General features: G+C 40.1%; 1 protein-coding gene and 1 pseudogene across 1 annotated transcript; both read right to left on the reverse strand.

The window, feature by feature from the left end:
- Positions 1 to 200: 200 nt before the first annotated feature.
- Positions 201 to 1,145, reverse strand: LOC136158028 (olfactory receptor 2M4-like). Its single transcript, XM_065919815.1, has one exon. It carries the CDS (start codon positions 1,143 to 1,145, stop codon positions 201 to 203), a length of 945 nt encoding a protein of 314 aa, XP_065775887.1.
- A 10,126-nt stretch (positions 1,146 to 11,271) lies between these two features.
- LOC136158038 (olfactory receptor 2AJ1-like) lies at positions 11,272 to 12,233 on the reverse strand (annotated as a pseudogene).
- Between the last annotated feature and the right edge of the window lie 1,419 nt (positions 12,234 to 13,652).

The raw sequence follows: 13,652 nt of genomic DNA on the forward strand, positions 1-13,652 counted from the left end.
GATCAGTCAAGTTGGGTAACAGTGTTAAATAGCAACTTTCTTGTTGCCATTTTAGTATCGTTCACATTAGAAATCAGAAAGGAGTGTCATTTCTTTGGTACCCTTGCTGAAAAACTGAAATCCAGAGATAAGCTTTTCCTAGTAGCACCAGCATTAAATGGGGAGCAGTAGAGAATATGAGTGCTTTTAGAAAAAAAACATCATCTTTTCATAAATATCAACTTTCTCCATAGAATGTTCCTCAGAGCCCCCAGTACCTCCTTGTTCCTCAGGCTGTAGATAAAGGGGTTGAGCATGGGGGTGATGATAACATCAAACACAAAGAGACGCTGGTCCACATCTGCCGGGAGAGAGGAACCTGGGGTCATGTAGATGATCATAGCTGGACCGAAGTAGAGGCTCACTACACTGAGATGGGAAGAGCATGTGGCCAGAGCTTTGTTTCTGCCCTCACGGGAGTTCATGTGAAGGACAGTGAGAAAGATGAGGATGTAGGAGGTCAAGACGAGTCCAAAAGGTATGAGCAGGAAAACAATGCCAGTTATTAATGCCACCTTCTCATAGGTTGAGGTATCCTCACAAGAGAGCTTCAGAAGGGCCATAATTTCACAGAAGAAATGGTGAATTTTTCTGGAGTCACAAGTAGAGAAATTCATGGCATAAACTGTGTGCATAAGGGAGATGAGCATACTCCCAGTCCATGAACCAATGGTCATTTGCAAACATACTCTGGGGGTCATGATGACTGAGTATCTGAGAGGGTTACAGATGGCCAAATAGCGGTCAAAGGCCATGAGTGTCAGGAGAACACACTCAGCCACTCCTAGCATCACATAAAAAAATATTTGTGCTCCACAGCCAATGTGAGAGATGAAACTCTGTCCAGAAAAGAAATCAGTGACCATCTTGGGTACAGTGGTGGAGATTAGGGTGAGGTCCATGAGAGAGAGCTGGCTGAGTAGAAAATACATAGGGGTGTGAAGATGGGCATCACCCCAGATCAGTAGGGCCAAGATTGAGTTTCCAGTGATGGCTACCACAAGAATAAAGAGAATTATGGTGATGAGAAGGCCAGGATGCCTGGAGTCTGAGAAGAGGCCCAGGAGAATGAAATCAGTAATGGAGGATTCATTTCTTTGCTTCATGTCTTAGTTAACTGGTTTGATCTGAAGGATCAAGGGAGAAAAACACAGAAAGTGAGACTGCTCTTCCCTTGTAAACATACTACTGACTTTTATCTTTTCCTGAAAATCAAATATTTATGAAGTGAATTCAAATATATAGTAGTATATTTAAATGTGGGCAAGATTAATGATTTAGCATCCACTGATATTTAAAAACATTATTTAGCAATCCATCTGACAAAGATAGTCAATGCAAATGAAGAAAATATATTTTGGTCATATTGTTTAGCATTGTTTGGCACATTGTTGCTATAATTTCATAAGGATTAGAAGTGTGATCTTCATTCAGTATGAAAATTCCATATATCTTGGTGGTGTGATATACACTCAGACTTCTTCCAAAGTGGATTTTAATGCACAGCCACCACTGGGATCTGGAATGTTGGCATATTTATTGCTTGTAGATTCTCCAACTAAATCTAGATATATCCTTAGGGGACTCACAGATCACAAAGCAGGTAGCCTGGTTATGAGTGAGAAATTTTACTGCCTAGTTCTATAGAAAGATGTCAAAAAGGTGGGATAAGTAAGGATAAGGGAGAAATCTGGGAAGTGAAGAGACATGGTGGCAACACAGAATGACAAGTAGCAGTTTTGTGATGGAAGAAGTATCCTTTTTCAATCCACCTTCTCACAAACATTATGATATGTCTGCCTGACCATTCTATTGAAAGCATATCACTGGCTTGCTTTATTCCCTCACCCTTATTTTACATTCCTTCATCATCTGAAACCTTACTATTATTTGCATGTTTATTTATCTATTGATAAATAACCTCCATGAAAATGCAGGTTCTCTGAGGGCAATGTATTGATTAAGTATTATTTTCTCAGTGCCAATAAAGAACCTGGCAAGTACCAGGCACTCAATCAGAGTTTATGGGACACAGAGAAGGATGAAAAGCTGCTACACATAGAGAGAGAGTTGAAAAAACAGGGATAAAAACCAGAATTCCTAGCAGAGTATCATTATATAAATGGCTTAATCACATGCTCCTGATGCTGACATTGATGTTCTACTTCCAAGAAACTCTTTATCTGCTGGCATTTTCTATGATTTCCCAAATCCAAGTTGGCCTCATTGTTCAGCTCCTCCAACTTCTATGCACAACTAAGGTCCTAGAGCTGCTCAGCAAGGAGTGGAGTGGAGCTCGACTTTTGACTAAGTGGAGGTGGCTGTGCAAAATCAAAATGAACAGCATGAATTTTCCAGCTCTGGATATGGCTATCTCATACATATTTCTAAGTTTAAAGAATTGACAAAGTGATTTTCCAACATGATAGCATTGTGTTAAAGTAAGCAAATGAACTGGGTTCATCTCACAAATGAGTGACTAGGGAAAGGGTTCTATGCAGCCCTGCCCTGGCCTTTATGATTGTATGTTGAATTTACAAATTCAAGCATGAATTTGAGGATACCTTGGTGAATGTGTAAATCTGAAGCCAGTATTTTAAATATTTATGACTATATTGAATAATATGATTCTTTTTTTTAAACTTGGTTTGGTTAGAACTTCTTTCCAAAGCCTAGCAAACAACAAAGATGTTAAGATGTGTTCGATTCTTTGGGACTCTATGGATTGTAGCCCACCAGGCTCCTCTGTCCATGGAATTTCCCAGGCAAGAGTACTGGAGTGGGTTGCCATTTCCTTCTCTGGAGAATCTGACCCAGGGTTCAAATCCATAGATCCTGAATTGGCAGATGGATTCTTTACCACTGAGCCACCAAGAAAGCCTGAATAATAGGATGCTCTTTTTGAAACTTGGCTTGGTTAGGACTTCTTTCCAAAGTCTAGAAAACACCAAAGATGTCTTTTTTTAAAAAAAAACTTTTTATTTCATATTGGAATATAGACAATAATGTTGTGATATTTTCAGGTGGACAATAAAGGGACTCTAAACCACATCTCTGAGAACAAAGGATTGCATCTATGTTTACAACATAAAGAGTTTAACTATTTTTCTTAAACTCACCAGTTACTAACTAACTAGTAGCTGATCAGCTTAATACCATTATAAACTGTGTATATGTAAATACAAATGATCCATGAACTTTATTGCGACCCCACAGAGTATAGCCTGCCAGGCTCCTCCACCCATGGGATTTTCCAGGCAAGAATACTGGAGTGGGTTGCCATTTCCTTCTCCAGAAGATCTTCCCAACCCAGGGATTGAACCGGGGTCTCCTGCATTGTAGGCGGACGCTTTACCATCTGAGTCACCAGGGAAGTCCCCATAATCTGCCTCAGGGTCTAGCAATTCACTGAATTCTCATGCAGCTGCTCAACTCTCCAGGAGGGTTTTATCATACAGCTGGGAGTTTATTCTGAAGCACTTTGAAGATGTTACCCCGCATAGAGGGTCACAAATTATTTCTAACTCTTGTGTCTCCCCACAAAAGCGTAAGACAGTTACTTGTTTCTCCACTGTGGGCTACCTTGTTATCACATGTGTTGTCATCCTTGTCACCTCCTGGAGATTCTTAATTCTTTTATATCTTCCTTAGTATCATGCAGCTCATCAAGTCAAACATTAGGCTCTTTATGAGTAGAATAAAGTCATAACTAATGATCTTGGTGAAGTTGGTACTGCAAGCTCATAGCTAATTCAGAATATCTCTGGTAGGCCATGAAGCAGAGATTAAATACAGCACTGTGGACAGGAGAGATACTGTGAACTGTCTTGGGAATGTGTCAGCTCAGTCCAACCCTGGTGAGTAATTAGCTCAGCTACCAGGGGGCAAAGCCGAATTCATTCAGAGAAAAAAGTCACTCCCAGCTCTCTGCTCAGCAGGATGGTGGTTAAAAAACAAAGTGAGATTTAAACTCTGATTCACCACTTTTTAGTACTTGCATGACCTGGGAAATTTCCATTGTCTTCCTCACTTCTGTTTCCTCATCTACAAATTGGTGATAACAATAGACCTTTCTCATAGTGTTGTCTTCAAAGTTAAATGTAATAATGAGTGTGAACAGTGTATCCTAATTGACCATAATTGTCGTAAGATGTATTTTTAGGAGTCAATTGCATTACAAAATATCTAATATTGATTTAACCTGGATTACCTATAATGGATGATTTTGATGCATGGAAGTTAACAAAAGAGGTCACCCCAAGTTCATATATTGAGGCATAATCCAATCAGACAGAGTTTTGTGGCTTAGCTAACATGGAGGAGGAGTCTCTATTTTGAAAGAGAAGAGTCTGACTAACAGGTGCTGGGTGGAATAGTTTAAATCAAGCCAAACACACTGATCATCTGTGGCTTCACTGGAAATTCTGTTCTTTTCCCACTCCTCAAAAGTTGCCACCAGCTGCCAAAAGTCCCCTCTGTCCCCGGGTTGGGTCTACCTCTTTGTGTTTCTCTCAGATCCCAGGTTGTTTGTGTTTCTTTTTCTCCTTCTTTTTGCTTATTTTTCTTTTTATTCCTCCAGAATGCTTCATAAATTCTTTAATCCTTTACAAAATTTTAAATAATTTATACATTTCATAGACTTGGTAAATGCTTGAGAAATATATTCTTTCAACTCAATGTTAAAATGAAGGTGTTGCTGATGATTAATAGCCCTTCTTGTATAATAGAAACATGATTTGAATTCTTTATTTTGTGGGACAATCACATGCAAGGCTTTTCCCATGAATGAACCTAAACAAACTCTTTGAAGGACTTTATAAATAAACTCATTAAAATCTGACCACAACCCAACAAATTAGGTACACTTATCATCATCTCCATTTTTAAGGAGAGAAAGGTGATGTCTGCAAGAATTTATTAATTCTTGCAAAAGAATCTAATGCCAAAGAGTTGTAAGAGGAGGAACCTAGTTTGAACCCTAGAAATCTACCTTCAGAGACTATAACCCCCACCATAGCGTCAGGCTCTTGCTCCCTGACAGTTTTCCCAGCTCCCTCATCTTAGTCGCTCAGTCATGCTCCCCCAGCTTTGGTCATGCTCCTACTTGGGTCTGTCCAGACTCCCAGCCTCCTGCTAATGCTCAGTTCATTACCTGAAGTATCTTCCTCCACAACAGGTAGAACTAGACTGCTCTTAGGGAACAATGCAGGACACTGGAAATTCTGAAGTACCATCTAGAGCTTGGATTCAAGCGGACTATTCTATCATTCATTGGCCTTTATGTGCATGACATCGGTCTCTGTTCTGGGTGACTGGGAGCCAAGACTCAGGTTTACCACTGACCTTAGTCAGCCCAGACATGTGAGGATGTCTTTGGATGAGAGAATCAGGGTCAGTCATACTGAATACCCAGTGATTGGGCCTTGTCTCAGACTTCATAGTCTCCATCTTGGAGTTACAATCAGGGCAATCACTTAATTGCAATAAAATAAACCATCTGTGGATTAGTAGAAAGTTGTTTCATGTTTCTTGTCAGTAGTAACATTGAAATGGCCACCACTGTTGCTCCAGGAAGATGATTAGAGAGAAAACCCCCAACTCTGTGACAGAGAACCAGGGCAGTGTGCAATGGAGGATGCATTTTGCAAGAGGATTCCTGCACAACAGGAAGCTTTCACCCAATTCGCAGGATCTGTACTTCAGATCCAGCAACTGGTATTATGATAACTGCTTATATGAATTCCCATGGTCAAAAAAGTGAATTGAATAAAATAGATAACAAATAAGGACCCACTGTATTGAACTCTACTCAGTACTCTGTAATGTCCTATATAGGGAAAGAATCTAAAAGAGTGGATATGTATATATGTATAAATGATTCATTTTGTTGTACACCTGAAACTAACACATTTAAAAAGTACTGAGTGAACCTCAGTCAAATGATTCAAAAAGGAAAACAATCAAGACCCTCCCCCCTCATTTTATATGTATGGTTCAATTGAGAAAGCACTGGATTACAGTGGGAAACTTGGGTATTCTCCAGTCTGTCTCTTTATTTTCATGACATTGGCCAAGTCACTAAGTTCCATCAGACCTAATACATGGAAGAGATAGTATGTCATGGTATTAAGAGGAGTTACAAGGTTATTTATTATATATGTGTAACTCATAAGTTCTATACCCATAATAATTGCTGCTGTTATTATGATTATCACAGTGTATTAATTTATAATATGCATAAAAGTAACATAATCTAGTTATTTAGGCAAAATTAATTTAAACTGGGTGGATGTTTATATATAACTAATATAATATATTAATTAATGACAGTAAGCAAAATGAAGCAAAATTCAGTGTGACTGATGTCTCATCAAATTGAATGCTTCTTTTAATGGGGCAAATTTTAATAATTCAATACTTTCTATTTGGGATTAACAGCTCTTCATAGTTACACTTCTCAAAAAAGTCTCACAAGACATGTTATTCCTCACATTTTGCAGGTAAAGAAAAGTAAAGCTACTGGATCAACCAGAAAACTTTCCCAAGGTCAAGAAAGAAAAGAACTGAATTATTCCTCCACTCACATCTTGCACCAATGACCTCAATTTCTGTTGCACTCAATTATTGCCAAGCTATAGCTCTCCATCAGCCAAGAGAGAACTTGATTTGCTGCCCTGATTCTGCCATATAGTAGCCCTATCCCATAAAGTAAGTTACTAACCCTGTTTAAGCCTCACTTTCCTCATCTACACAAAGGAAATGAAGTCAGCAATGTTACAATTGATCATTTCAGAGATTTTTGAAACTACTGTGGAAACCAGGATTCTCAGGAGGGTAGATGGTTGGAATCACTGGCTCTGCAAATCATGTTTACTAATGAATTCACTAATGAATTACATATTGTGAGCATTTTGAAAGACACAGGATGTACAGAAGGGGACCTTAGTCCTGGTAATAGTTTATTTGCTAAGTTGTGTCCGACTCTTGTGACCCCATGGATGTAGTTCACCAGGCTCCTCTGTCCATGGGATTTTCCAGGCAAGATACTGGAGTGGGTTGCCATTTCCTTAGGAAGATCTATTAGCATCAAGGTAGGTGGCAGGAGCAGAGGAAGTTGTGCAAACTAAGCGGTATTGAATTAAAATCTGAAGGGTGGGAAATCTAGGTAGAGGATGGGGACTGAGGAGTAAGATGGGAAAAGCTTTCTAGGCAGGGGAAACAGTCTGTGCAAAGTTGCAGGAATTGGGAGAGAACATGTCACCTGGAGATGCTACAAGTTTCTGGGCATTGCTGGAGCTCAGCAGATGGTGGAATTGGTGGTAGACTCACTGGACCATGTCATGCAAAGCCTAATTGGCATGTAGGGGACTCTATAGTTCACCCTATGGGTCATTGGAGGCCACTGATGCATGACCAGCCTCCGACCAGGAGGATGGGTATTTGCAGACAGAAAAGTCATGTTGGTAGAGATGTGGATAAACTGTAATGATGCAAAGGGCCAGAGCTGGAACGTTTATAAGCAGTTATTACTAGAGACTAGTGGAAGAAAAAGAAAAGGGGGTAAACATATTCATCATATCTAGTAGGTTAATAGACATGGCTTAGTGTACAATTAGATGTGCAAAAGTGATGACTGCCAGAAAGTGCTTGCTCTTGCTTCATTTTATTGACTAAAAAACCTGGAATGAATGGGTATTGGGAGGTTTGATGCCAACAAAATCTAATGGAATTTGTGGCCTCAGATAAGTCCCTTTATTTCCAAGAACACTGCAATTTTCTTATATCTTTTTTCCTAATTAATGAATTTGAGTCAGTTCTAGTGAGATGGATGAACCTAGAGCCTGTAATACAGGGTGAAGTAAATCAGAAAGTGAAACACAAACATCATATATCAACACATATATATGGAATCTAGAAAAATTATATTGACGAACCTATTTGAAGAGGAGGAATGGAGACACTATATAAAGGACTTGTGGACACAGTGAGGGAAAGAGAGAGGGGGACGAATGGGGAAAATAGAACTGACATATACACACTAGTTCTAGTGTCAGTTGCTCAGTCCAACTCTTGGCAACCCCATGGACTGCAGTCCTCCAGGCTCCTCTGGGATTTTTCAGGCAAAAATACTGGGATGGGTTGCCATTTCCTCCTCCAGGGGATCTTCCCAACCCAGGGACTGAACCCAGGTCTCCTGCATTGCAAGCAGATTCTTTACTGTCTGAGCCACCAGAAAAGCCAGACATACATACACTACCATGTGTGAAATATTACACATCAGCTGCTGAGAAGTTGCTATATAGCACAGGAATCACAGTCTGGCACTCTGTGATGACTTAAAAGGGTAGAATGAGGGGCAAGGAGGGAATAGAAGGAGGGAGATGATATATGTAAAATTATCACTGAAAAAAAAGATGTCTTTTTCATTATAGGGGACTGGAATACAAAAGTAGGACGTCAAGAAACACCTTCAGTAACAGGCAAATTTGGCCTTGGAGTACAGGATGAAGCAGGGCAAAGGCTAATAGTTTTGCCAAGAAAACATACTGGTAATAGCAAGCACCCTCTTCCAACAACACAAGAGAAGATTCCACACATGGACATCACCAGATGGTCAATAATAAAATCAGATTGATTATATTCTTTGCAGCCAAAGATGGAGAAGCTCTATACAGTCAGCAAAAATAAGACCCGGAGTTGACTGTGGCTCAGATCATGAACTCCTTATTGCCAAATTCAGACCTAAGTTGAAGAAAGTAGGGAAAACTACTAAACCATTCAGGTATGACCTAAATCAAATCCCTTATGATTATAGAGTACAAGTGAGAAATAGATTTAAGGGACTAGATCTGATAGACAGAGTGCCTGATGAACTATGGACAGAGGTTTGTGACATTGTACAGGAGCCAGGTAGCAAGACGATTCCCAAGAAAAAGAAATGCAAAAAAAGCAAAATGGCTGTCTGAGGAGGCCTTACAAATAGCTGTGAAAAGAAGTGAAAAGCAAAGGAGAAAAAGAAAGTTACACACATTTGAATGCAGAGTTCCAAAGAATAGCAGGGAGACAAAAGGAAGACTTTCTCAGTGATCAGTACAAAGAAATAGAGGGAAACAGTAGAATGGGAAAAACTAGAGATATCTTCAAGAAAATTAGAGATACTAAGGGAACATTTCATGCAAAGCTGGGCACAATAAAGGACAAAAATGGTATGATCCTAACAGAAGCAGAAGATATTAAGAAAAGATAGCAAAAATACACAGAAGAACTATACAAAAAAGATGTTCATGATCCAGATAATCATGATGGTATGATCATTCACCTAGAGCCAGACATCCTGGAATGCGAAGTCAAGTGAGTCTTAGGAAGCATCACCATGAACAAAGCTAGTGGAGGTGATGAAATTCCAGCTAAACTATTCCAAATCTTAAATGTTGATGCTATGAAAGTGCTGCACTCAATATGCCAGCAAGTTTGGAAAACTCAGCAGTGGCCACAGGACTGGAAGAGGTCCATTTTCAATCCAATTCCAAAGAAAAACAATGCCAAAGAATGCTCAAACCAGCACACAATTGCACCCATCTCACATGCTAGTAAAGTAATGCTCAAAATTCTTCAAGCCAGGCTACAACAGTACATGAACTGTGAATGAACTTCCAATGTTCAACCTGGATTTAGAAAAGACAAAAAACCAGAGATCAAATTGCCAACATCCTTTGGATGATCGAGAAAGCAAGAGAATTCCAGAAAAAAACATTTATTTCTGATTTACTGATTATGCCAAAGCCTTTGTGTGGTTCACAACAAACTGTGGAAAATTCTGAAAGAAATGGGAATATCAGACCACCTGACCTGCCTCTTGAGAAATCTGTATGCCGGTCAAGAAGCAACAGCTAGAACTGGACATGGAACAACAGACTGGTTCCAAATTGGGAAAGGAGTATGTCAAGGCTGTATTGTCACCCTGCTTATTTAACTTATATGCAGAGTACATCATGAGAAATGCTGGGCCGGATGAAGTACAAGCTGGAATCAAGATTGCTGGGAGAAATATCAATAACCTCAGATATGCAGATGACATCACCCTTATGGCACAAAGCGAAGAAGAACAAAAGTCTTGTGATGAAAGTGAAAGAGGAGAGTGAAAAAGTTAGCTTAAAACTCAACATTCAGAAAACTAAGATCATGGCATCTGGTCCCATCACTTCATGGCAAATAGATGGGGAAACAGTAGAAACAGTGACAGACTTTATTTTGGGGGGCTTCAAAAACACTGCAGATGGTGACTGCAGTCATGAAATTAAAACACGCTTACTCCTTTGAAGAAAAGTTATGACCAACCAAGACAGCATATTAAAAAGCAGAGACATTACTTTGTCAGCAAAGGTCCATCTAGTCGAAGCTATTGTTTTTCCAGTAGTCATGTATGAATGTGAGAGTTGGACTATAAAGAAAGCTGAGCATGAAGAATTGATGCTTTTGAACTGTGGTGTTGGAGAAGACTCTTGAGAGTCCCTTGGACTGCAAGGAGATCCAACCAGTCTATCCTAAAGGAAATCAGTCCAGAATATTCATTTGGAAGGACTGGTGTTGAAGCTGAAACTCCAATACTTTGGCCAACTGATGTGAAGAACTGACTCATTGGAAAAGACCCAGATTCTGGGAAAGATTGAAGGTAGGAGGAGAAGGGGACAACAGAGGATGAGATGGTTGGATGGCATCACTGACTCAATAGACATGAGTTTGAGTAAATTCTGGGAGTTGGTGATGGACTGGGAGGCCTGGTGTGCTGTAGTCTATGGTGTAGCAAAGAGTCGGACATGGTTGAGTGACTCAATGAACCAATGGCTGAATTGTGTTGTGGTATGGTAAAAACCAACATAACATGGTAAAACAATTTTCCTCCAGTCATGAATAAATTTTAAAAAATGAAAGAAAGAAGAGGGACCTATCATTCCAGCAACTCAAATGAAGCAAGATGAGGGGATTAGGCGAAAGGCTATTTTGATGCAGAGAACTGGTTGTTATTCAGACCTCATATATATTTACTTAGATTGGTGTAGTTTTGTGCTCCTCTACTCTCAGAGAACTTATTTAGTTACTTAAAACTGACTTTATCAGGAGATAGGGTATAAGTTCAACATTTGTAGAGAGAAAATGAAGATAGGGAAAGTTTCATTGGGTTTTATCAAATCCTACTGCCTCCCAGGGAGATCTTAACTCTGAACTGTCTATTCAATGAGACATAGGAACCTGCTTTGAAATAGGGTACATCCAGAGCATCTTCCTTATTGAGCCCACAACTTCCCTGTTCCTTAGGCTATAGATGAGGGGGTTCAGCATGGGGGTGAGGATGGTGTCAAACATAAATAGAGCCTGGTTCAGAACAGAGGTGTGAGAAGATCCAGGCCTCATGTATTTTAGCACGGCTTCGGCATAGTAAAATGTGACCACAGTCAGATGGGAGGAGCAGTAGCCAAGGCCTTGTTCCTGCCTTCGGGGTAGTTCATTTGCAGGACCTGGAGGAAGATGAGAGTATAGGAGGTCAGAATGAGGCTTATGGGGAGAAGAACCACAACAAAAATGCTGGCCACTACTACTCCTTTCTCACAGGCAGAGATATCCTCACAAGACAGCTTCAAGAGGGCTTTGACCTCACAAAAAATGTGATAGAGCTCTCAGGGACCACAGAGGGGAAAGTGCATGGCATGAGCCATGTGGACCAAGGATGCCAGAGCACTTCCCACCCAGGACCCCCCACAGCCATCAGCTGGGAGACCTGGTGACTGATAATGATTGAGTATTTGAGAGGATGACAGATAGCCACATAGCGGTCATAAGCCATGAGTGTCAGGAGGAGACACTCTGCTATCCCGAAAGTCAAGGTAAAGAATATCTGGGCCCCACAAGCCAATCAGGGAAATGTTTCTCTTCCCTGAGAAAAAGTTAACCACCATTTTGGGGACTATGCTAGAGATGAAAATCAGGTCAATGAGAGAGAGTTGGCTAAGCAGGAAATACATGGAGGTATGAAGGTGGGGATCTGTCCAGATGAGGAGGATCAAGCTGGTGTTTCCTATGATGGCAATGATGTAGATAAGGAGGACAACAGAGAGAAGGGTATCAGTATGTCTCATTCCTGGGAAAAGGCCCAAGAGAATGAAATCTGTACTCAAAGTCTTGTTTCCTGTCTTCATGTTTCCTCCTTACAGCTTCTCCTGAAACATAAAAGAGACTTTTAAACACATGTGTAAATGATAAAAGGAATTAAGCCAGAAACATAAATTTAGTAATTGATGGCCTAACATAGAAGATTTTGGGTGAACTGAAAACATAATTTTATCTGCTTCATAAAGGTGCTAAAACCATAGGAGAAAAATTAATAACTAGAGCATAAAAGTGACACTAGACTTTTTTTCCCCGTCAATGTCCTAACCCTTCCTGTAGGCAAGCGTTTTCACTTTTAATTATCTTCTTCTGATAATGTGAACAATTCTAATATTTATGCATTTTTTCATATCCATAGTTTCAGTCAATGCAATCTTGGTATCACACAAGGATACTTTAATGAAATAAATCTATGGTTTAGGTATAACATGAACTAAACACATCTCCTGAAGTTAACGATTGTGTTCTGGGAAACTCTAATATCATATGTTTAACTTGATATTGAATTTCCTTCAGGGTAGGGGCCATTGAAATATACTAGGAAATATAGTGAAATATACTAGGGCTTCAGAAAAATTTGACCTCTTAGTAGAATGGGTTTTCTAAGTCTTCCTGCACCAAAATGTATTCAGAGATTAAACAAGCAGCAAAGATTAAATTTGATATCTCTAAGAAGGATAAGAAAGGACACAACTTTTAAAGTTGATGCCCATTCTTACTGTATTTTAGAGTCAACTTAGATGGAATTTTATTTCATTTACATAGAGAGAAACAAGGAAATTGCCTTGAGGGTTTACAGCTTCCCCCAGTTGCCCTTTGCACTGATGGCCAACCTAATCCATAAGAAAAAGAAATACCCAGATATCTGAGTGAAATGCAGATAAAGTAGTCTATTAAATCTCTGTGAACACAGTGGCCTCTGCCTTGAGTCCTTCAGTCAGAGGGAGGAGGTGCTGCCCTGTCTCTTTCTTTCTATTTGGTTTCTTGAACCACTTTGAGCTTTGACTTGTGACTCTTAGACATTACTATGTACCAGGACCACATGGACTGCTTACTATTAATAAAATGTACTCCCAATGTACTTAGGTCTAGGATGAGATCCTGAAACCTTCCTCTATAAATGGAGCCCATGTGATTCTAATGTTGGAGATATAGGCTGTGCTTGAGAAACCTGGTCCTGGATAAGTTCTGTGTATGCATGTTAAGTTGCTTTAGTCATGTCTGACTCTTTGTGACCCTATGGACTATAGCTTGCCAGGTTCCTCTGTCCATGGGATTCTCCAGGCAAGAATACTGGAGTGGGTTGCCATGCCCTCCTCCAGGGAATCTTGCTGGGCCAGGGATCGAACCCAAGTCTCTTACATCTCCTGCATTGGCAGGCAGGTTCCTTACCACTAGTACCACCTGGGAAGCCCCCTGGCTAAGGCTCAGGGCCCATATTCAGCAGT

Source organism: Muntiacus reevesi, chromosome 1, assembly GCF_963930625.1.
Source record: "Muntiacus reevesi chromosome 1, mMunRee1.1, whole genome shotgun sequence".
NCBI lineage: Eukaryota > Metazoa > Chordata > Mammalia > Artiodactyla > Cervidae > Muntiacus > Muntiacus reevesi.

Bases quoted from the DNA above. Each gene is read 5' to 3' on its own strand.
- LOC136158028 (XM_065919815.1), bottom strand. From the start codon at position 1,145: ATGAAGCAAAGAAATGAATCCTCCATTACTGATTTCATTCTCCTGGGC.